The sequence below is a fragment of the Prionailurus viverrinus genome, chromosome D3 (assembly GCF_022837055.1).
Source record: "Prionailurus viverrinus isolate Anna chromosome D3, UM_Priviv_1.0, whole genome shotgun sequence".
Classification (NCBI taxonomy): Eukaryota; Metazoa; Chordata; class Mammalia; order Carnivora; family Felidae; genus Prionailurus; species Prionailurus viverrinus.
The window spans coordinates 70474349-70496611 of record NC_062572.1 but is presented as its reverse complement, the minus strand read 5'-3'; the positions used below and the strand labels follow the sequence as shown (position 1 = coordinate 70496611).

The 22263-nt window shown below is 41.3% G+C and overlaps 1 protein-coding gene across 3 annotated transcripts in view; it reads left to right on the top strand.

The window, feature by feature from the left end:
* The window catches only part of DYM (dymeclin), a 356068-nt gene that overhangs the window by 63891 nt on the left and 269914 nt on the right, over positions 1-22263 (top strand). For all 3 annotated transcript variants that reach the window (XM_047827558.1, XM_047827560.1, XM_047827559.1), the window contains exons 4-5: positions 5778-5871; positions 6831-6964. In XM_047827558.1, the coding sequence (XP_047683514.1) occupies positions 5778-5871; positions 6831-6964 (228 nt within the window). The remainder of the gene's footprint in view (positions 1-5777; positions 5872-6830; positions 6965-22263) is intronic.

The window sequence follows — 22263 nt, the reverse complement described above, 5'->3', positions numbered from 1 at the left end:
GCTGCTGCTGTTTTGTAACCTAATTTTAGAACCCAGGAAGGTTTTATTTTGTGTAGGTTTTGCTTGGTTTAAATGGGACCTTCTCTTACCCTTACTCCTTGGCTTTGGAGAGAATTATAAAATTCCCTGAAGGAACATCTGGGTCAACATTTTTTGTACATGTACCCTCTAGTGCATGTTGCTCTGTGTCTGGCGTGTTTATTTCTCCCTAGTTGTTTTCGGCGGGGGTGGGGGGGGTAGCCTCAGAGTTGGTGTAGGAAGTAGGAGAGAAGTGTAGGAAGTGGGATGAGTAACGTAAGTTTTCTTGTTGGAGTAGACAGAGAGGGGGAGATTTTGTCCTTAAAGTTACTTTCAAGTGGTTAGCCTTGCTAACCGTCCATTGATTACCAAGTAAATACTCATCGGTTCTATAAACTCTGTAGTTCAAGTGTTCTCTGTTTTGGTGGGGAGAAGGACTGTCTGCCTGGAATTAGCATTTGTGTGAACTTGTGTCTTGCTGTATATTTTCAAGGGTGTTTGATATTTAGGTTTCGCGCTTCTAGAAATGCGGGCCAAATAATGTAATAACTCCCGTAAGTTCCTCTTCTGACTTCACTCATTTTCAGCTAATGGGCAGGCTTCATCTGTATCTCTCAACCATTCACGGAAGTACGAAACATGTACAGAAAAGCCGACAAACATAGAGCACGTCCTCGCATATTAGACACCAACCTCAGGCATGTCATTTCATCCATAAATATTTTGGCATAGATCCCCTAAGAGGAGTTTTTTGTTTTGTTTTTTTTAAGGAAAACAATACCACTATCTTACTAGAAAGCAATTAAAAACTTTTTTTTTTAATGTTTATTTATTTTTGAGAGAGAGGGAGAGACAGAGTGTGAGCAGTGGAGGGGCAGAGAGAGAGGGAGACACAGAATCCGAAACAGGCCCCAGGCTCTGAGCTGTCAGCACAGAGCCCGATGCGGGGCTCAGACTCACAAACTGTGAGATCATGACCTGAGCTGAAGTCAGATGTTCAGCCGAATGAGCCACCCCGGCACCCCTAGAAAATCATTTTTAACATTATAAAATAACCACTGAGTGTTCACATTTCTGATTGTCTTAGTTTATGTGATTCAGGAACCAAAATAAAGCCTATATGTTGTTATTGGTTGATATGTTTTTATGATTCTTTGCATAGCTAGGTTCCTTCTGCTATTGTCTATCTCTTCTCTTTTCCCCTATTTATTTATTTATTTATTTATTTATTTATTTATTTATTTATTGAAGAAAGTGGGCAGTAGAGTTTCCCACAATATAAATTTTGTTGAGTGCATCCCCATGGATTGCTAACCTGTCTCTGTCCTAGCTTCTGTATATTTATTGGATTGGGGACTTGGGTATTTTAGTGAAATATTGGGAAAGGTTGTTTCAGGGTCTGGGAGCAAGTCCAACTTTCTTACCCCAGATGGAAATTTTCTTTATAATACCTTTACCTGAATGTTACTCAGACTTTGCTTGAACTCCTGTAGAGATAGGGAAGTCTCTTCTTTACACAAAAGCTATGAACGGATTGCTACAAGTTCAAACTCTAGAGTGAAATGAGCTAGTTTTTAATTTAAGTGCCATTGTTATTTAATTTTACAGTTGAGGAAACTGAGGCATGGGGTGGGGGGCTGAAAGTAAGTTGCCAGGTGTCACAGCTAGTCAGTGGTGCAGCTGGGATTTGAACCTAGGCAGACTCTGTGGTCTAATTCTGTTATGCTTTTCTGCCTTCCTGTCAGTTATCCCCTGTTCCTGCTCTAGCTTATTCAGCTTGAACATCATATTTGATTTTTACCAATTAACTTTGATTCCATTAAATTCCATCCAGGTGTTTTGGAATATTGAGTCTACCATTGGGTATTGTTGAAACAGCAGGGAGTGTACTTTGTTTTATTAGTCTATTTCCCTGTCTGCATCTTGTCTAAGAATAGTGTGAAAACTGAAATGTTTTAGAATGTCAGGTGCATTAAGACTGTGCGTCCTGAGTATCTCCTTAGTACCTGAAAGAGTACTGGGTCCATACGTAGAATTAGCTCAATAAATACATGCTGAATGAATGAATGAAAAGAAAAGGTATCCACAGTAGTAGTAGCTGGTTGCTGTTCCCAACAGCACAGTGTTGTTTTTTTGTTGTTGTTCGTTTTTAAATAGCTAACCGTTTATAAATTCAAACAATTACTTATGAAGTCATTCAGTAATAAAGGACCTGTTGAATGAACACAAGATTGTGAAGCTGGGGTTCTGAATAATGCTTGTAGTCATATCCTCTTTGTTTCGGTATTTTTTTTAATTTTAAATTTATTTTTAACGTTTATTCATTTTTGAGAGAGCGCGAGTGGGGGAGGGGCACAGAGACAGGGAGACACGGAATCCGAAGCAGGGTCCGGGCTCTGAGCTGTCAGCACAGAGCCCAACGCGGAGCTTGAACCCCACGAACTGTGAGATCCTGACCTGAGCCGAAGTCAGACACTTAACCCACTGAACAACCCAGGTGCCCCTGTTTCGGTATTTTGTTTCGGTTTACAGTAGCTAGGTAACAATAATTCACACAGAGATGCACTTGCAAACATTAACTTTTTGTTTTTGTGGGTTTTTTTTTTTTTTTTTTTGCTTTTACAGTGTATCCTGAAATCTCAGGATATTCTTTCATTAAGCCCCAAAGCTTGAAAGAGAAGCAGGAAATTTTTTATTTCAAAGTGTAACTGACAAGATTTAACATCTAATCACATATCTATTCTTGATATAACAGCCGGACAAAACCTGCCCTGACTTACCGCACGTGTCGCACCTTGCTGCCCACAGTGGGGTTCTCCGTTCAGGGGCAAGGAGCACCACCTGGGAGGCAGTGTTGTAGACTCTCAGGTCACCCTCGACACCTGCGAGATCAGAATTGGAACTTTAAGAGTGCCTTGTGATTTAAAGGCACGTTAAGCCTTGAGAAGCGCTGTTAACTTCAGCAGGTGCAGGGGGGTGGCCCTGGGGTTCTGTGTGTCCGGCAGCCTCCCACATAACGCTGTTGCCACCAGTCCCTGAACCACGCTTGGAATAGCAAGGTGCCGCAACGCTTTATCCCAGAGAGAAAGTTACACTGTAACTTGCATTGACTCAAGCTGTGACAGGAACAGCTACCCAGCAGGGTGACCTGAATTAACTTGACAGTTATTGAGCACCGAGCAGGTATGCTGTAATGGTGTACTTATTCCCATGTGTGATTTTTTTTTTATGCGTGTATGTGCATACCTGGATTTTTAACAGTTCTGGAGAACTTTGTTCTTTCAAATCTTTGACACATTTTCAACAAGTTCAAATGTATGCATAGAGATGGCAGCAAAAGATAAGTGTCAGGTCTGAATTTTTCTGGGGCGTCTGTGTGGCTCAGTTAAGCACTGACTTCGGCTCAGGTCCTGATCTCGTGGTTAGTGAGTTTGAGCCCCGCATCAGGCTCTGTGCTGACAGCTCAGAGCCTGGAGCCTGCTTCGGATTCTGTGTCTCCCTCTCTCTGTGCCCCTCCCCTGCTCGTGCTCTGTCTCTCTCTCTCTCTCTCTCTCTCTCTCTCTCTCTCTAAAAATAAAATAAACATTAAAAAAAATTTTTTTAATGTATTTTTCAGGCAGCAGAGGCCAGTGTGTTTGAGCGTTTGCATTTCTGTTTTTCAAAATAGTTAAAAATACATTTCGTAAGAGAAACAAATATTCAGAACTCTGGAATCTCTCAGTTTGAAAACCGTTCGTAAAGCAAAAAGACTGGACATTTGTCACTAACATTGTTGGCTTTGGGCCCAACACTTAACCTTTCTGGGTCTCTTTTTCTTCATCAATAAAATTAAAGTTTTTGGCTAAATGGTTGCTTCCTTCTGATGAGTTGTTTTGTTTTTTTAAGTTTGTATTTAAATTCATACAGTGTATTTAAATAACGTACAGTGTAGTATTAGTTTCAGGCGTACAATACAGTGATTCAGCATGTCTGTATCACAAGTGCCCTCCTTAATCCCCATCACTTATTTCCCCCCTCCCACCGCCAGTAACCATCAGTTTGTTCTCTGTAGTTAAGAGCCGGTTTCTTGGTTTGCCTCTCTCTCTCTTTTCCCCCCCTTTGCTCATTTGTTTCTTAAATTCCACATAGGATGTGTGAAATCGGATGGTAATTGTCTTTCTCTGACTTACTTCACTTAGCATAGTACTCTTTAGCTCTGACGGGTTCTTAACTTCTGTGCTTCTGTGATGTATCAAGGTTGTCCAGAGACCCAGTGAAACTAATGGTGTGAATTCCCATTCAAGTCCAAAGGCCTGAAAACCATAAGAGCCAGTGTTGTAAGTCCCTGTCCAAGGGCAGAAGGCTAACGTTTTAGTTCAACAGTCAGCCAGAGGAGGATTCAGTCTTCCTCCGACCTCGGTCCCGTTCATGCCCTTAATGTGTTGGATGATGTGCGCCCACTTTGGAGAGGCCCGTCTGTTTTACTCAGCTGAAAATTAAAATGCAGAAACATCCTCACAGATACACCCAGAAATAAGTTTAACCGGATATCTGGGCATCCTGTGGCTCAGTTAAGTTGACTCGTAAAATTAATCATCACGTGTGTCTCACTGGGCAGCCTGATAGAGCTTTATATCTTCATTAAGTCTGATTCCTTGATTAGAGGGGTTGATGTAGCACAGCATTTTAGAGCCAGGGATTGTAACCAGCAGACAAGGATGTGTCCTTGAGCGGTAACAACAGAGACGTGAGGATCTGTGAAATGGAGGTGATATTGGTGCTTATCCCATAGTTGGTTTTGAGGATTTGGTGAGGTGATATGTGTAGAGCACTTACTGTATATTGGTCAGTGTGTGTTACCTGTTGCTCGATGAGAAAACAGGTTGGAGAAGAAAAGTAATTTGTCTGAGGTTTAATATTCTGTTAATTATAGCCTTGGATCTAGAAACCAGATCTTCTGATTCTCATTACTGTATCCGCTCAATTCTTTGGGCTATACTTGTTGAAATGCCCCCCTTTGAACTTAAACAACTTCTTGAGCAAATTCTTTAAAATTGTATTTGATCAAAATAGCTCCCCCCGGCCATAGTGCTTTATGTGTCTGTTTTTCGTTAGAATGATTTATGATGATCCGAACAGAGTTTTTGCCTTTACAGTTGATTGTATTCTGTATACTGGGAATCATTTTTTGAGTTTTTTTTTAACATTTGCTTTTCTAAAGAGAAATAATGTGTGTATGTGTGTGTGTGTGTGTGTGTGTGTGTGTGTGTGTGTAAATTGAGTATGTATCAACTATTCTCTCTTTACAGTTTTGAATTCTGATATGAATTGGCTACTTTGTCCTATTGTTTCCATCATTTTCAGTTTGCAAATCATTTTTTTTTAATTTTCTAAAATGTTTTTTATCTGTGTTTGAGACAGAGCACGCAAGCACGTGGGGGAGAAGGGGGAGGGACAGAGGATCCAAAGCAGGCTCTGTGCTGACAGCAGAGAGCCCAATGCAGGGCTCGAACTCACGGACCGAGAATTCATGACCTGAGCCTAAGTCAGACGCTTAACTGACTGAGCCACCCAGACGCCCCTTGCAAATCACTTTTTGTTCAAAATTAAGACCAGCAATTTCTCTCATTGTTTATTTTCCTAATTAGATGTGAAGTTGGTCATAAGGTTTGTCTGTGAGCAACTTCAGCTTGACAGCTTGGTTTTATAAGTGTTTTAATATGTTCACTTTGATTTCAGTTATTAATTTTAACTTTTTAAAACCTTATCTTCTCTTGCAGTTGTAAACAATCCTCGAACAGGAAACCTTGGTGCGCTAATTAAGGTCTTCCTTTCTAGAACCAAAGAACTAAAACTTTCGGCAGAATGTCAGAAGTAAGCTGGCTGATTAAATCATGTTCTCTTTATATTTAGCAGTATGAGTATTTTTCATTTTTTGGTGGAAATGGATTATGGTCTTTTTGAAAGCTATAAAGGAATTCTCATTATTAAAAAGTAAAAGAGAGGTTATAATTTACTGTCCAAGTCATTGTGGTGAGGTTATGAATTCTGGAATCTGTTTGATTTCAGCATTTCAGACAATCTTCAGAAATATATTCCTTAAGAAGGTTAATAGCAATGTAATTATTATTAAAAAAGATAGTTTCCCTGCCCCCATTATTATTGCTGTTCATACCTAGTTTAAATTATGACTAAGTTTGAGTATTTCATTCCACATCTGTTTCCTTTTTTCCTTTCCTAGTAGATGAAAGAAAGTTCTGATTAGATATTATAATTTTATTTTTATTTGAATTCCAGTATAGCTAATGTAGATATTAAAATTTTGTATTTGATGCCTTGGAAGGTTAATCTTTGATGCCCTCAAGCATTTTTTAAAACCAGTGTTGCTTCCAAACAAATTATATTGAATCTAATTTAAATTTTTCTTGTTGAGTTCCTGCTTACTAATACAAATAGCGACTATTGTCCTGGGCTGCTGGCAGTGCCCCATTTAAAATTTTGGTCGTGTGTTTGCATATAATCTCTTTATGTTACTATATTAAAAAAAAAATTTTTTTTTCGCTTTTCTTTGCCCTGCCCACGTGTGGGACAGGTACGAAGTTAAGAACAAAGAGCGGCCATACCTAACGAAAATATTTTTGTTAGGTTGACTCACTAAGTAAAATGTACAGCATGAAACATGAAGTGTATTGGCATAGAGTAATATATCACTAGCCATGAAAAGATAGGGACGCTGTGTTTATGGGCAAAACGACCGAGAAATCATGGACTGCATGGTGCCCGTGCTCCTGATGAGGTGCTGATTCCCGTGTGGTTTGGTCTTTCCTTTCTAGCCACATCTTCATTTGGCAGACACACAACGCTTTGTTTATTATTTGCTGTCTGCTGAAAGTGTTCATCTGTGAGATGTCAGAGGAGGAATTGCAACTTCATTTCACGTACGAAGAAAAATCTCCTGGCAGTTACAGTAAGTATGGCCTTTGAAGATGTTCCAGGGAGAGCACGTGTAACACGGAAGGATGAAACCTGAGGAATCAAAGCATAGTGTTGAAAATTCTCTCTGTCTTCCCTTTTCATTTTTAAACGACCTGGCAAGCTGTCACTCCCTTTTCTCCTATATTTAAATGAGCCAGAGCTCTCACAGTCCTTTTTTTCCCCTTTTTCTTTTGAAATAAGGAAGCCGGTAGCAGCGAAGCTTTTACTTACTTTGACTCTGACGCATATGGAAAATAAAATTAAAAGCCACAAATATACCTTTCAGAAAACAGTGTTGTCAACTTAAGTATCATTACTAGGGGAATACATTATTAAAGGAGACAACCAATCAGAAGTATGGATTTTAGACATATTGAAGGTTACTTTCATAGGACGCAGCAGTCTCTGGCTCTTTGGGTCTACTTGATCAGAAATAACATTTAAGGGCAGTTTTACGATGCTGAAATGTGCGGTCTTTTTCTGAAGACACAGCGAAATGTTGCCGTTTTCTCTTGATATTGCTGGGTTTTTTGTGTTACTTTTTTTTTTTTTTTTTTTTTTTTTGGGGGCAGTAGTTAGGAGGGCCTGTAGTTTTCAAGATGGTGTTTTATGTCTTAGCATGAAAACTTACAGCCTGGAAAGCAGAAGGGCGGAAAGGGATTGTTATGTGAAATACAGGGAGTATAGGATTTTGTATCTACCCTTCCCGCTGACTTCTCTCTGAGGTTTGCAAAGGCAGTGTTGCTCCTGGTTCTGGGTTCATTTTTCTTTCTTTAAGAGAGAGAGAGAGAGAGAAGTGGGGCTCACCCAAAGTGGGGCTTATGTTTACATGAAGCGCGGCTCGAGCTCACCTGATATGGGACTCGAACTCATGAACTGTGAGATCATGACCTGAGCCAAAGTCAGATGCTTATCCTGGACTCATTTTTCAAAATATGTCTCTAGGGGTGCCTGGGTGGCTTATTTGGTTAAGCGTCCAACTCTTGATTTCAGCTCAGGTCATGAGCTCACGGGTTTGTGCATTTGAGCCCTGCATGCAGCTCTGCGCTGACAGCCCGATGGGAGCCGGCTTGGGATTCTCTCTCCCTCTCTCTCTCTGGACTGCCTCTCTCCCCCACCCCTGTGTGTGTGTGTGTGTGTGTGTGTGTGTGTGTGTGTGTGCGTGCGCGCGTGTGTGCGCGTGTGTGCGCGCGCTCTCTCTCAAAATAATTAAACAAACTTAAAAAACCATGTCTCTGTTCTCATTAGACTTATTGTCTACCTAGGGTTTTTTTTTTTTTTTAATGTTTATTTATTTATTTATTTTGAGAGAGACAGAGACAGCACAAGTTGGGGAGGGGCAGAAATGGAGAGAGAGAATCCCAGGCGGGCTCTCTGCTGAGAGCGTGGGGCTCGAACTCATCAACTAGGAGATCATGACCTGAGTTGAAATCAGGAGTCAGACACTCAACTGACTGAACCACCCAGGCGCCCCCTACCTAGAGCTTTATATGTTGATTCTGAGTTTTAAGAGAGAAATATGTTCAGTTTACTACTGTGATAATCTGTTAAACATACATGGATGTTTAAACAGAGCTTTTAATCAGAATTCTGTCTGGTGTGTGTTAATTTTGTTAATGCTAGGCTTCGTTTTTGTGGTACCGAAAGTGCCAAAGCAGCCCTAGTCGGGGAGGTGCAAACCTTTCCACCAAAGGGGTAGCAGCAGGAATGGAGTGCATGTTTGCTTCATGGGGCCTGAGAGCTAAGCCAGCCAAGAACCTACAAACCCAACACTTTGTTTTGCTTTATGTCAAAATAATTATGCATATATTGTACTTTATTTACTTAAAAAATTAAAAAAAAATTTTAATGTTTTATTTATTTTTGAGAGAGAGAGAGAGAGAGCGAGAGAGAGAGATAGAGTGCAAGCAGGGAAAGGGCAGAGAGAGAGGGAGACTCAGAATCCGAAGCAGGCTCCAGACTCTGAGCTGTCATTACAGAGCCCGATGCGGGGCTCAAACTCATGAACCACAAGATCATAACCTGAGCCGAAGTCAGACACTTAACCAACTGAGCCACTCAGGCACCCCTTGACATTTCTACTTATCAGTGGTCTAAGTCCTTTTTACATTTTCTATCAATGTCTTTTTACAGTTTATAAAAGTAATAAAATTAAATGATTGCATACATACTGTTAAATGGTAAAAAAAAAAAAAAAAAGACAGCATTATGCAGTACCTAAAAACATCCATTTATCAGCTTGTATGTGCATATCCGCATTAGGTATGCCGAAGGCTGCAGGTGTAGATAGTATGCAGTTTGGTTGTTTGAAGGTTGAATTGACGGAAGTACAGGACCATCTACAAACAATTGAGCGCAGTCAGCTGTGGGATTTTAGGATGGTCGGGTTACCACACCCTACAGGATTTTTGTTCCAATTCCTTGTCAAACTGCTGCGGCGAGATGGATGTTGCTGGCATGTTCAGGGAAGCCTTCTTTCTGAGGCTAATGTGACTGTCAGTAAGCTCCCGGTTTGTAACAGAAATTTGTGAGGATGTCCTCGGTGAACATTTCCCCACGGGCTGTGGATGATGTGGTAATAGATTGTTTGCTGCGGAGAATTTGTATCCTCTTGTACCTATAACTCTTGGTGCTCTTCCCTGCCTTTGAGAATAGTCAGAGGGGACAAAGCTAGCCCTAGGGGAACCAGGAAGCGCGACAAAACGGTTTCTGTTTCCCCTTTGCCTTCCGTGTGAGTTCTGTTCCTCCTAGTGTCCTGTGGTTCTCGGTATCATCTTCCATTACCTCCGATACTTCATTTACATTTTGCATCTCCTAAATCCGATATTTGAAGTCCTGAGGGGTTTGCATGTATAGTTTGTTTTTGCAAACACTTTGTTTCCTTATGTATTTGAGGATGTTGGTTGTGAGCTTTCGCTGGTTGGATCTTAATCTGAGGCCCCAAATCAGGGAGGGATTGGCATTTGCTGCTGGAGGGATCTAGGGCGAGGCCATTAAGCCTCCTCCAGAGGTTCTGGGCCTAATGTGACATCTCAGGTTCAGCTTCCCAGTGGCAACCCGGTGTCGCGGCCTTGTACCATCGTTCATCATCGGGGTCACCCTACCCTTAGAGTTTGTTTACTGCCCAGTGTTTTACTCTGGATGCAAGCCAGTTTGTTCGCCTGTGGTTGTGCTTTTTGGTTATGGTGCAAGGGTCCTTAGAGAGTTCCTTTACTTTCTAGAAGCCCATCAATGCACTAAAAAGAGTTATTTTAGCCAAGAACTACTTGTTTTATATAGGAGGCCTCTTTGGAGTAACTACTCCACTAATATTGCCCCCAGTGGAAGGCAATTATAGTTTATTTACAAACATTTTTACATTTTTTTAAAATGGGGGACGAAGTGGGGTGCCTGGGTGGCTCAGTCAGTTAAATGTCCGACTTTGGCTCAAGTCATGATCTCACAGTCCATGAGTTCGAGTCCCGCGTCAGACTCTGCACTGACAGCTTAGAGCCTGGAACCTGTTTCGAATTCTATGTCTTCCTCTCTCTCTGCCCCTCTCCCACTCATGCTCTGTCTCTTTCTCTCTCTCTCTGTCTCTCTCTCAAAAATACATAAACATTAAAAAAATAAAAAAAAATAAATGAGGGAAGAAGCTTTGAAGATTGAGAGACTGAAGAGAGAAGAAAAAAAAAAGAGGGGGAATGAGCTGAAACGAAAGCCCAGGGAAGTGGGGGACGCTAGGATCGAGAGCACAGAGCGGGGTGCTTTGAAGGAGCATACCATGTGTGCCTGTGAGCAGGTGGTGGTGTGGGTGGGCGTTGAGGGGATGAAGGACATGGGTCATGTGCCAAGAGCTGGGGACAGCAGAATGTGGAGCGTGGTGGTCAGTTATGGCTGTGCAGAGAGTAGGTAGAAAAGACACTGGAGCTCGTCGGGTCCATGCAAAGGCTCACTTAACCACGTTTCCTTGGCATAAACTAGTTCAATATAAATTTATTCTAAAAAAATCATACTGCCCTCAAGCATAGTGGATTGAAACTACATGTTTATCTTTGCGTTCTTCTGAAGCCCCAATAAAACATCAGTAAAAGCACTGTTAGAAAGTCATGATTTTCTTATTAAAGAGGAGGCAGGGGGAACACAGTGTTAACGGTTCGCAAGTTGGAAAATGGAGTAATGGTGAACTCAACTGATCGGTGAAAGCCGAAGAAGCCTACATGCCTTCAGGGTTGGAGAACTCCAGGAAACAGCCAGTTCTTGCCGTAGAACCCTGGAAAGGCTGAGGAATTGGAACTGTCTCCGAAGGCAGACACCCAGGAGGAGTGATGGAAAGAAACAGTGGGTCGCCCAGCTCCTCTCCCCAGCTCTGCGCAGTCAGGAGACCACCCAAGACCACCCCCCTCCTTTGGGCCACCTGGGGAGCTCAGTCGGTTAAGTGTCCAACTCTTAGTTCAGGTCTTGATCTCAGGGTCATAATAAGTTCAAGCCTCGCATTGGCCTCTGTGCTGGGCAGGAAGCCTATTTAAAAAGAAAAAAAAAAAAAAACCACTAGAATCTCTTCTCCAAGAGGCTGAACCAAGATACGGGGGCTCCCTGGCCCAGTGGGGGGTGGTCTACTGAGAACAGGGCTAAGAGCAAATGCTACAAATGGAGAAGTGAGGCATCTTGACTTGGCTTCCAGGAATGTGGGCACTGGGGTTGTACCCATTATCTCGAAGGTTGATACATACTCTTCTGGAGAAAATGAACCCAAAACAGGGAAAAGACGTGGAGATGCTGTTGTTTGGGTGTCCCTCAATGGAACAGCCCTGGAAGCTCCCCCTAGAGGCAGGCTGTGCCTGTGCACGCAGAAGTTCCATGAACATTGGCTTCCTCCTGGCAAGCAAATGGGGAACCAAGGGTCCTGAGCAGTTGAAAAAAACTTCCAGCTTGTGAGAGACCAAAGCAAGGAAAAGACGATCAAGGATAGAATATTTGTGGAAATTAAAAAAATAATCCATAATCATACCTCTCTAATGTAACTACTCTCCTTTTCATTCTCCTCTGGCTGAAAACCTTTTTGAGACTCTTTGGAAGTACCTTCAGAATCCATGATGAATTCATTTAACTAAATGCAGTAAAGGTAAATCTCCCTCCTTCGAAACTAGTTTTGAATGTTTTCAGGTGGCTGAGGTGCTTTGGCTCCCATGGCAGCAGGATTTCACTGTTCTCTTCTCTTTGCTTGAGCTACCCTCTAGGGCCTGGAGCAGGCTGTCGCTCACGAGGTAAACCTGAAATTGTGTAGTGGGTAGGGGAGTTGTTTCTGTCTGGTTTATTTTTGTCTTAGTATAAAACTTAACAGTTTAATTTCATTAGTTGAGTAATGTAAAAAGCAAGTAAAACAGTTGCTGGAAAAAGAACTCAAGAAAGCATGGATTTATTATTTTGAAATATTCAGCATATAAGATTTGTAGTCTGTCTTTGCAGAAAAATAAAAGTGCTTCTAGGACCTCCTGGATTGTTCTTGGCCTTACATTAGGTAATACTGTTTTGTGATATTTCTTTTTTCTCTCTTTCTTTTCTGTTATCAGTGGAATAGAATCATTAAACTTTACTAATAGGTTGCTTTCTGATTTCAAACTATATCACAAAGCTGTAGTGATCGAAACAGTGTGGTATTGGCATTAAAGCAGATACAGATCAATGGAACAGAATAGAGAGCCCAAAAATAAACCCACGCATATGTGGTCACTTAATTCGTGACAAAGGTGCCAGAAATATACAATAGAGAAAGGACAGTCTCTTCAGTAAATAGTGATGGGAAAGTTGGACAGACACGTGCAAAAGAATGAAACTGGCAATCCCTATGAAAACACCACCAGCATTCTTCACAGAGCTAGAACAAACAATCCTAAAATTTGTATGGAGCCAGAAAAGAAGAGCCAAAGTAATCTTGACAAAGAAAACTGATGCTGGAGGCATCACAATCCCGGACTTCAAGCTGTATGACAAACAAAGCTGTAATCATCAAGACAGTATGGAAATGGCACAAAAGCAGACACTCAGATCAATGGGACAGAATAGAGAACCCAGAAATGGACCCACAAACGTATGGCCAACTAATACTTGACAAAGCAAGACAGAGTATCCAGTGGAATAAATAAAGACAGTCTCTTCAGCAAGTGGTGCTGGGAAAACTGGACAGCGACATGCAGAAAAATGAACCTGGACCACTTTCTTACACCATACACAAAAGCAAACTCAAAATGGATGAAAGACCTAAGACAGGAAGCCATCAAAATCCTCGAGGAGAATGCAGGCAGAAACCTCTTTGACCTCAGCTGCAACAACTTCTTATTCAACACTTCTCTGGAAGAAAGGGAAACAAAACCAAAAATGAATTATTGGGACCTCATCAAAATGAAAAGCTTCTGCACACAAAGGAAATAATCAGCAAAACTAAGAGGCAGCCAAAGGAATGGGAGAAGATATTTGCAAACGACATATCAGGTAAAGGGTTAGCATCCAAAATCTATAAAGAACTTATCAAACTCAACACCCCAAAACCAAATAATCCGGTGAAGAAATGGGCAAAAGACATGAATAGACACTTCTCCAAAGAAGACATCCAGATGGCCAAACGACACATGAAAAAATGCTCCACATCACTCATCATCCGGGTAATACAAATTAAAACCACCATGAGAAACCACCTCACACCTGCCAGAATGGCTAACATGAACAACTCAGGCAACAGCAGATGTTGGCCAGGATGCGGAAAAGGGGGATCTCTTTTGCACTGCTGGTGGGGATGCAAACTGGTGCAGCCACTCTGGAAAACAGTCTGGAGGTTCCTCAAAAAATTAAAAGTAGAACTACCCTACGACCCAGCAGTTGCACTACTAGGTGTTTATCCAAAGGATACAGATGTGCTGTTTCGAAGGGACACATGCACCCCAATGTTTATAGCAGCGCTATTGACAATAGCCAAAGTATGGAAAGAGCCCATATGTCCATCGATGGATGAATGGATAAAGATGTGGTATGTGTATACACACACACACACACACACACACACACACACACACACACACACAATGGAGTATTACTCAGCCATCAAAAAGAATGAAATCTTGCCATTTGCAACTATGTGGATGGAACTAGAGGGTATTATTAGGCTAAGTGAAATTAGAGAAAGACAAATATCATATGACTTCACTCATATGAGGACTTTAGGATACAAAACAGATGAACATAAGACAAGTGAAGCAAAAATAATATAAAAACAGGGAGGGGGACAAAACATAAGAGATTCTTAAATATAGAGAACAAACAAGAGGTTTGCTGGAGGGGTTGTAGGAGGGGGGATAGGCTAAAGGTAAGGGTCATTAATCTATTCCTGAAAAAAATATTGTTGCGCTATATGCTAACTAACTTTGATGTAAACTTAAATAAATAAAATAAATAAATAAATAGAATGAAACTGGACCCCTATCTCATACTAAACACAAAAATTAATTCAAAGTGGATTAAAGGCTTGAATGTAGGACCTGAAACCATAGAACTCCTAGAAGAAAATATAGGTGGTAAGCCCCTTGATATAGGTCTTAGAGATGACTTTTTTGAATCTGACCCCAAAAGTGAAAATAAACAAGTGGGACCACATCAAACTAACCAGTTTCTACCCAGCAAAGGAAACCATCAAGAAAATGAAAAAGCAACTTACTGAATGGGAGAAGTTACTTGCAAGTCATACATCTGATAAGGGGCTAATATCCAAAATATAAAAGGACTCAGCGCCTGGCTGGCTCAGTTGGTGGAACATAGACTCTTGATCTCAGGGTCATGAGTTCAAGCCCAAGTTGGGCATAAAGCTTACTTAACAACAACAACAACCAAAAAGCCTAAGGATTCAACAGTCTTTGACCTCTTTTCGGGTTATTGCAGTGCATGGCACCACAAGCTGCAAAGCCTCCCATAACACCCTGTACGAGGCGGTGCAGGAAGTCCTGCACGGGAACCAGCGTGGGGGCCGGAAGTTTTGGGAGATGGTGGAGCTGCATATCACCTTGAATATCTGTGGCTCTCAGAAGGACAAATGCTTCTTGGGCACCATTGGGCTTAAGTCCACTCCCTGCCTGAAGTTCTCTGTATGTGTTTTGGGGGACCAGCAACACTTGATGAGGCCAAGGCTGTGGATATTCCCCACATGGACATTGATGTGCTGAAGAACTCAACAGGAATAAAAAACTAGGCAAGAAGCTGGCGAAGAAGTATGATGCCTTTTTGGCTTCATAATCTTTGATCGAGCAGATCCTGTGAATACTGGGCCCAGGACTTAATAAGGCTGGCAAGTTCCCTTCCTTGTTGACCCACAGTGAGAACATGGTGGCCAGAATGGATGAAGTGAAGTCCACGATCAAATTCCAGATGAAGAAGGTGCTGTGTCTGGCATGAACGTTATAGATGATAAGCTTGCATACAACAGCTGTCAGTTTCCTGGTGTCATTGCTCAAGAACAATTGGCAGAAATTCTGGGCTTTCTACTTCAGGAGTGCCATGGGGCCCCAACATCTGTACTAAGGCACAGCTTAATAAACCATAGTGCTATCATAAATATGTAATATATATATATATACACATATATGTACATATATACACACTATATATTATATATATACATATATGTATTATGTATTATATAGTACAACTCAATAGGGAAAAATAATCTGATTACAAATGGGCAGACGATCTGAATAGACATTTTACCGAAGAAGACAGATGGCAAAGAGGTACATGAAAAGATGCTCAACATCACTAATTATCTGGGAGATGCAAATCAAAACCTCGGTGAGATATCACCTCACACCTGTTGGAATGCCTCTGGTCAAAAAAGGCTAGAAATAGCAGTGTTGGCAAGAATGTGGAGAAAAGGTGAGCCCTTGTGTACTGTTGGTGGGAATGCAGCACACTGTTGGTGTAACCACTATGGAAAACAGTATGGAGATTACTCAAAAAAATTAAAAACAGAACTACCCTATGACCCAGAAGTTCCATTTCTGGGTATTTGAAAAAAAAGGAAAACACTAATTAAAAAAAATGTATGTACCTGCATGTTCATTTCAGCATTATTTACATTACCCAAGATATGGAAATAACCTACGTGTCCATTGATGGATGAGTGGACAAAGATGATGTAGTATATATACACAATGGGATATTATTCAGCTATAAAAAACGAAATCCTGTCATTTACCGACAATGTGGATGAGCCTTGAGGGCATTAGGCTATGTGAAATAAGTCAGAGACAAATACCATATGATCTCTCTTATATGTGGAAGCTAAAAAATATTATACATATATCAGGCTCATAGATGGAAAGAACAGATTGGGGGATCGGGGGTGGTAGAAGTAGGTACATTTTTTTATTTTTTTAGTATAAATTGAATGCAAAAAAATAACAAAAGTAGAATTTAAGAGGATAGAACTTTCAATTGGCCTAGAATCTAAGTACGTATTATGCAGTACAATACCTTGTCGCATATATATTCTATTTAGTTAGTGGTTACTCACTAAAATCTGTTTCTAAACTTTTTACAATGTACCACGAAACTGTTTTCTACTCTTTTCTGTTATCAACAGTGTTTATACTATACTCAACTGAGAAATAAAAAAGGCGTATTTTTATTAAACCTGGAAGACTATATTATCCTTGAGTATAATTAGAAACATTTCCATTTGATTGTAGTAATAGCAGGCAGCCGGAATGATTGCAGATTTTATTGGAATGTGTGGGGCACAGGCTTACAAATAGTGTAATACATTAAAATGTAGATCAGTTTTCATTTTAGAAAAGAGTCCATCTGCTTTCCCTTAACTTATGATTATTTTATAGAAGCATGTTCAATTTTGCTCATTAGAAGTTTCAATATGATTTTTAATATTTTAGAATAATTCCAGGAGCCCCTGGGTGGCTCAGTCGGTTGGGTGTCCGACTTCAGCCCAGGTAATGATCTCGCGGTCTGTGAGTTCAAGCCCCATGTCAGGCTCTGTGCTGACAGCTCGGAGCCTGGAGCCGGCTTCAGATTCTGTCTCCCCGCCTCTCTCTGCCCCTCCCCCACTTGTGCTCTGTCTCTCTCTATCAAAAATAAATAAAAAATTTTAAAAAAATTTAGAATAATTGCAATATTAGTTTCACAAATAAAACTGCCAATTACAGACTTTACCATGGTTTTCTGAATATAAGTTTATAGTAAATACAATCCAGCTTATGTGTCCTCTACCTTAAGGAAGTCAGTTTTGCTCTAAGCTTTTGAGGCACTTTGGGAACCTGTTTGTGGCATATGGCTCTGTTAGTTCTTGATTATATTTTTAATACTTGTGTTTGGCACGGTGTGGCTTTAAGCAGCATTTAGAAACTGGCAGCTTTCTACATGCAAAAGGAAACAGCAGTGAGCTCTCTGTGTTTTAATATTTCCATGCTACCTGATTTAAATGACCCATAGGTTTTTCTCTGGCTGCTGCTTTGTTTTCCTTTAGTGCTGTTTCTTTCCCTCTTCCTCGAGTGAGTGCTTTTTTCATGATTTTCTGCCTCTCCCTTTCCCCTCCTACTTTGGTGGAAGGTATTTGATTTTAACAGTATCTTGCTCTCCTCTGGTTCCCTCCCTAAGGAGCGTGTGGTGTTTTAGCACGTACTGCATGGGGACTGAACAGCTCAGTTTCAAGTGGAGACGCCTGGAGTTGGAAGGGACCGTGGCTGTCATCTGGTCTTTGCTCCTTCCCCTGGCGTCACTCATAGCGACCAGAGAAGCAGGGTTAGGGCTTCAAAACGGGGAACCCCTGGTATAGAAGTAGGATTTCAGTGGCCTTGTTCTGCATAATACTCACAATAACAGTTTCTATTTATTCATTGTTTGAGGTTATTTCTGACTTAGGTAGTTTTCTCTTTTTAATTTTTAACTTTATTTAAACCCAAGTTAGAGTATAATAATGGTTTCAGGAGTAGAATTTAGTGATTCATCACTTACATACAACACCTAGTGCTCAGCCCAGCGAGTGCCTTCTTTAATGCCCATCACCCATTTAGCCCACCGCCCTACCCAACACCCCACCAGCAACTTCAGTTTGTTCTCTGTATTTAAGAGGCTCTTATGGTTTGCCTCCCTCTCTGCTTTTGTCTTATTTTTCCTTCCCTTCCCCTATGTTCATCTGTGTTGTTTCTTGAAATCATATATTTGTTTTTCCCTGACTGACTTATTTCCCTTAGCATAATACCCTCTAGTTCCATCCATGTTGTTGCAAATGACAAGATTTCATTCTTTTTGATTGCTGAGTAATATTCCATTGTATGTAGATATATACACATCATGTTTTCTTTACCCATTTGTCAATGGACATTTGGGCTCTTTCCACAATTTGACTATTGGTGACAGTGCTGCTGTAAACATTGGGGTGCATGTGCCCCCTTCAAATCAGCATTTTTGTATCCTTTGGATAAATACCTAGTAGTGCAATTGCTGTGTCTAATATTTTTAATTTTTTGAGGAACCTCCATACTGTTTTCCAGAGTGGCTGCACCAGTTGGCATTCCCTATTTTTTCTATCTTTCTTCTTCTTTTTTTTTTTTTTTAGAGAGAGTGAGCACAAGCAGGGGAGAGAAGCAGAGAGAGAGAGTGTGGAGTGTGGAGGCTCCATAGTGTGGAGCCTGTTGCGGGGCCCGATCCCACGACTCTGGGATCATGAGTTGGTCACTCAACCAACTGAGCCACCCAGGTGCCCTTCTAAATGGGATATTTAAATCAAAGACTTCTAGTATGCGTTCATGAATGTGTAACATATCACTTTCATGTGTACCTAACACAAGGTATTTCATATCTTTCCCCTCATTCATTTACCAGGGGTTTGTATTTAGGGTCTTCAGTGAATCATGGGTTGTTGGACCAGGTTTTTTCCAACTTTGTGTAGAAACAGGTCTTTAAAAATCATTCATAATGTTTTTGTTTCTGTTTGTTTTTGTTTTTGTTTTCTTTCTATGAGTCCATCTGGATTTGGGTTCAAATCTAGTCTCTACCACTTACTGTAAGTAAACTGACCTCTCTGACCCTTGGTTTCTTTGTCTGTAATACAATGGTGATGATCATATCTACTTCTGAAGAGTTATTATCAGGCGGGGGGGTGCCTGACTGGCTCAGTTGGTGGGCTGTACGACTCTTGACCTCAGGGTTGTGAGTTCAAGCCCCATGTTGGGTGTAGAGATTACATAAAAATAAAATCTTAAAAAACAGAAAAAGCTATTGTCAGGATTAATGTGGAATAAGGAATGAAATGCTTGGCACAGTGCCTCTCAAAGGGTAGAGTACTCAGTAAATATTAGCTATGAATGTTATCTCACAGAAGCTAACATTGAAAATATGAGCCTATTTGACTGAAGCTGTAAGAGGCAATTTAAAACTCTTTAAGAGAGAAAAACTCTGGGTATAAAACTTCACAATATAGTAAACACACTGAATCTCTTCAAAGTCCTTCGCTCATAGAACTTCAATTTACTTTGCCACTGACTTGAAGATTTCAAGGACTTTCTAGATTCTCTTTCCTGTGAGAAATGCATGAGTGTTACTATAATTTTTGGCAGGTGAGTTTATATCTACTTGTTTTTATTGGCACTAAGGAAGATATTTGGCCTCAAATGAAAGCTGAGTGATAGAAACACTGCTTGGACATCAGATCTGGTAAGCAGTCGGATCTTGTCCATCTTCACTTGATACACAATTATCTGCTTCTAGATTAGTCCCAGACATAAGAATATGGTATTCTGTAGGGATATTTTGTTTTAGGAAGTGGAAGTTGTCTGAGATTTCACCTGGAAATTGCTTATTCTTGTCTTCTGTTAGAGTTTTGGCCTTGAAATGGTACATTTCACTTGCATGAAATGTATTTATTGTCATTTTCATTGGTAGGTTGATGACAAAGCTGTGAATAGACTCCTTAATTGACCTACGCTGTAATCTTGGCCGAAGTCAGGATTTGGATGGCACGTGACATAGAATACAAAGTCCTCCTCAGGGTGTTAAGAGTTGAGAATGAGATGTGTTTATACCCCTGAAAGGAAAAAATCCAACCATGTGTGGGTCCTCAGCATTTGTTCCCTCACATTCTGTAATTAACAGACTGCTGACTACTTGGCTGAACGGGACACCGTTCGAGTGGCCTGCTGATTTGGTCTGAAATGTTCTTCAGGGAATCAATGATTGATTTTTTTTTATTTTTTATTTTATTTTTTATTTTTTCAACATTTATTTATTTTTGGGACAGAGAGAGACAGAGCATGAACGGGGGAGGGGCAGAGAGAGAGGGAGACACAGAATCAGAAACAGGCTCCAGGCTCTGAGCCATCAGCCCAGAGCCTGACGTGGGGCTCGAACTCACGGGCCGCGAGATCGTGACCTGGCTGAAGTCGGACGCTTAACCGACTGCGCCACCCAGGCGCCCCTCAATGATTGATTTTAAATGTCCTTACTTGGGTCTGTGTCACTCCGTTCTGTAGGATGAGCTAGCAAATGACATTTCAGCAAGCTTGAATTGGGTATAGATTGTATGCCAGCAAATCAACTTGGAGTGGGTTATTGGCTCACTTGGGTTATGTTGGACAGCTTTTGCAATGAGAAGGATTTTAGTTACGTGTACTTTTTGTGGTGCAGCCTCAGAGACCAGTGTTACATATCTCCAAATTTTACTTTCTTCACTAGTTGAGCTAAGCCTGGCACTGCTCGAATAGATTTAAGGTGGTTATTGAACTTGATTCTTGCTGTGTGTTCTTTTTAGCACTGATCGTTGTGGTCAGTGTGATTTAGTATTTTCTTCAAGTTCTGCATTTACCTTTCAAAGGGTTACTGTTCCAGTTGTGTTTGTAGCAAGGCAGGAGGGAATTTCTTCATAATTTCTGAGTACCAGGTGATATGGTGGTCTAGAAAAAAGAATTGCTAAACTTTGAAGCTCCAAGTGCGCTGATGCCTCAGAAATAACCACTAGATTTCTCCTAGACGCCTGGGTTAATTTAGTTCAGCAGACATGTCTTTAGTGTACATGGTGTGTGTGTGTGTGTGTGTGAAGCTCTTTGTCAGTCCTCATCTTCGAGAAGTACAGAGTCCAGGAGGAGCCTTCCCACATAGAGACAGGAATCAGGGCATAATGTAACCAACACATGCAGTGAAAGACCCATGCATGAGGCAAGGTGCTTTGTAGATGATTATTTTTACTCAGAGTGAGGCAGGAGACTTGGGTTTTATGGAGGAGAGGAAGGCTGTGGAGGATTCAGATGGATAAAAATTGGCCCTTAAAAAAGTCAGGTTTTTATCGTCGGAGGGCAGGCTCGGCAGAGGGAATGTTGTTGAGGAGGCATGAAATGGCGTGTTGCAGGTAGCCGATTTGGTCTGAATACAAGTTGTGTTGTTATTGGAATATAAATTGTGAATAATGGGGGGGGGGTCATGGTAGAAAGGGGTACAGGGCCTGTGTCTTGAAGCGTCTGGCATGCGGTACTTTTGCACGTGGAGTTTTTTCTGATGCCTCGTATTCAGCTTAAAGTAGTTGAAAGGAAGTAAGTCAGGAGAGAGAAAGGAAGGAGTTGGGTTAGCTCTGTCTGGCAGCAGGCTGGAGTCTGGGTTGGAGAGGAGGAAAATTGAAGGTGGGAATTGAAAGAAGATCAGGAGTGAGTTTGAGTTTAGTGAGCTGGTTTAACTGAGCTGAGGTGATGAAGTAACAGAAGCCTGACGAGGAGTGCAGAAAAGAGGAACCGTCAGAGACGTAGGCTGTGCCTGCCTAGAGTGGACCTAGAGATTGGTTAAGAAAGCTCCGGGAGCATAGTCTGGGTTTGGCCCTGCCTTCTTGATGCAGTCACCAGAAGAAAGTAGAAAGAATAGGTGGATTGGGAAAGATGGGGTCAGGTTTGAACACACGGAGTTGGGGTACTACTGAAGCATCTAGGTGGAGATGGCCAGTAGGCCATTGGATATAGAGATAAACAGTTCAGTGGCGAGGCCAAGAGGAGAAGTGCAGGTGTAGGAATCACCCATGTGTAAGTGATGGTTGATGAAGGAGGACATAGGGAGCAGGAAGAGAGGAAGCCAGTAACACCGCAGTAGTCGACAGAAATGCTAAGGAAGTGGATCCTGAGAACGAATAGAAAAAGAAGTAGATTGGAAATCAGGTGTCGTAGGACCTGAGGGGAGAAAGAATTCTGTGAAGGAGTAGGTGTCGGTAGCATCCACAGCCAGAAGTCACGTGAGCTGCTGATTTGATTGACTTTGGAAATGAGATGGTTGCTTAGAGCA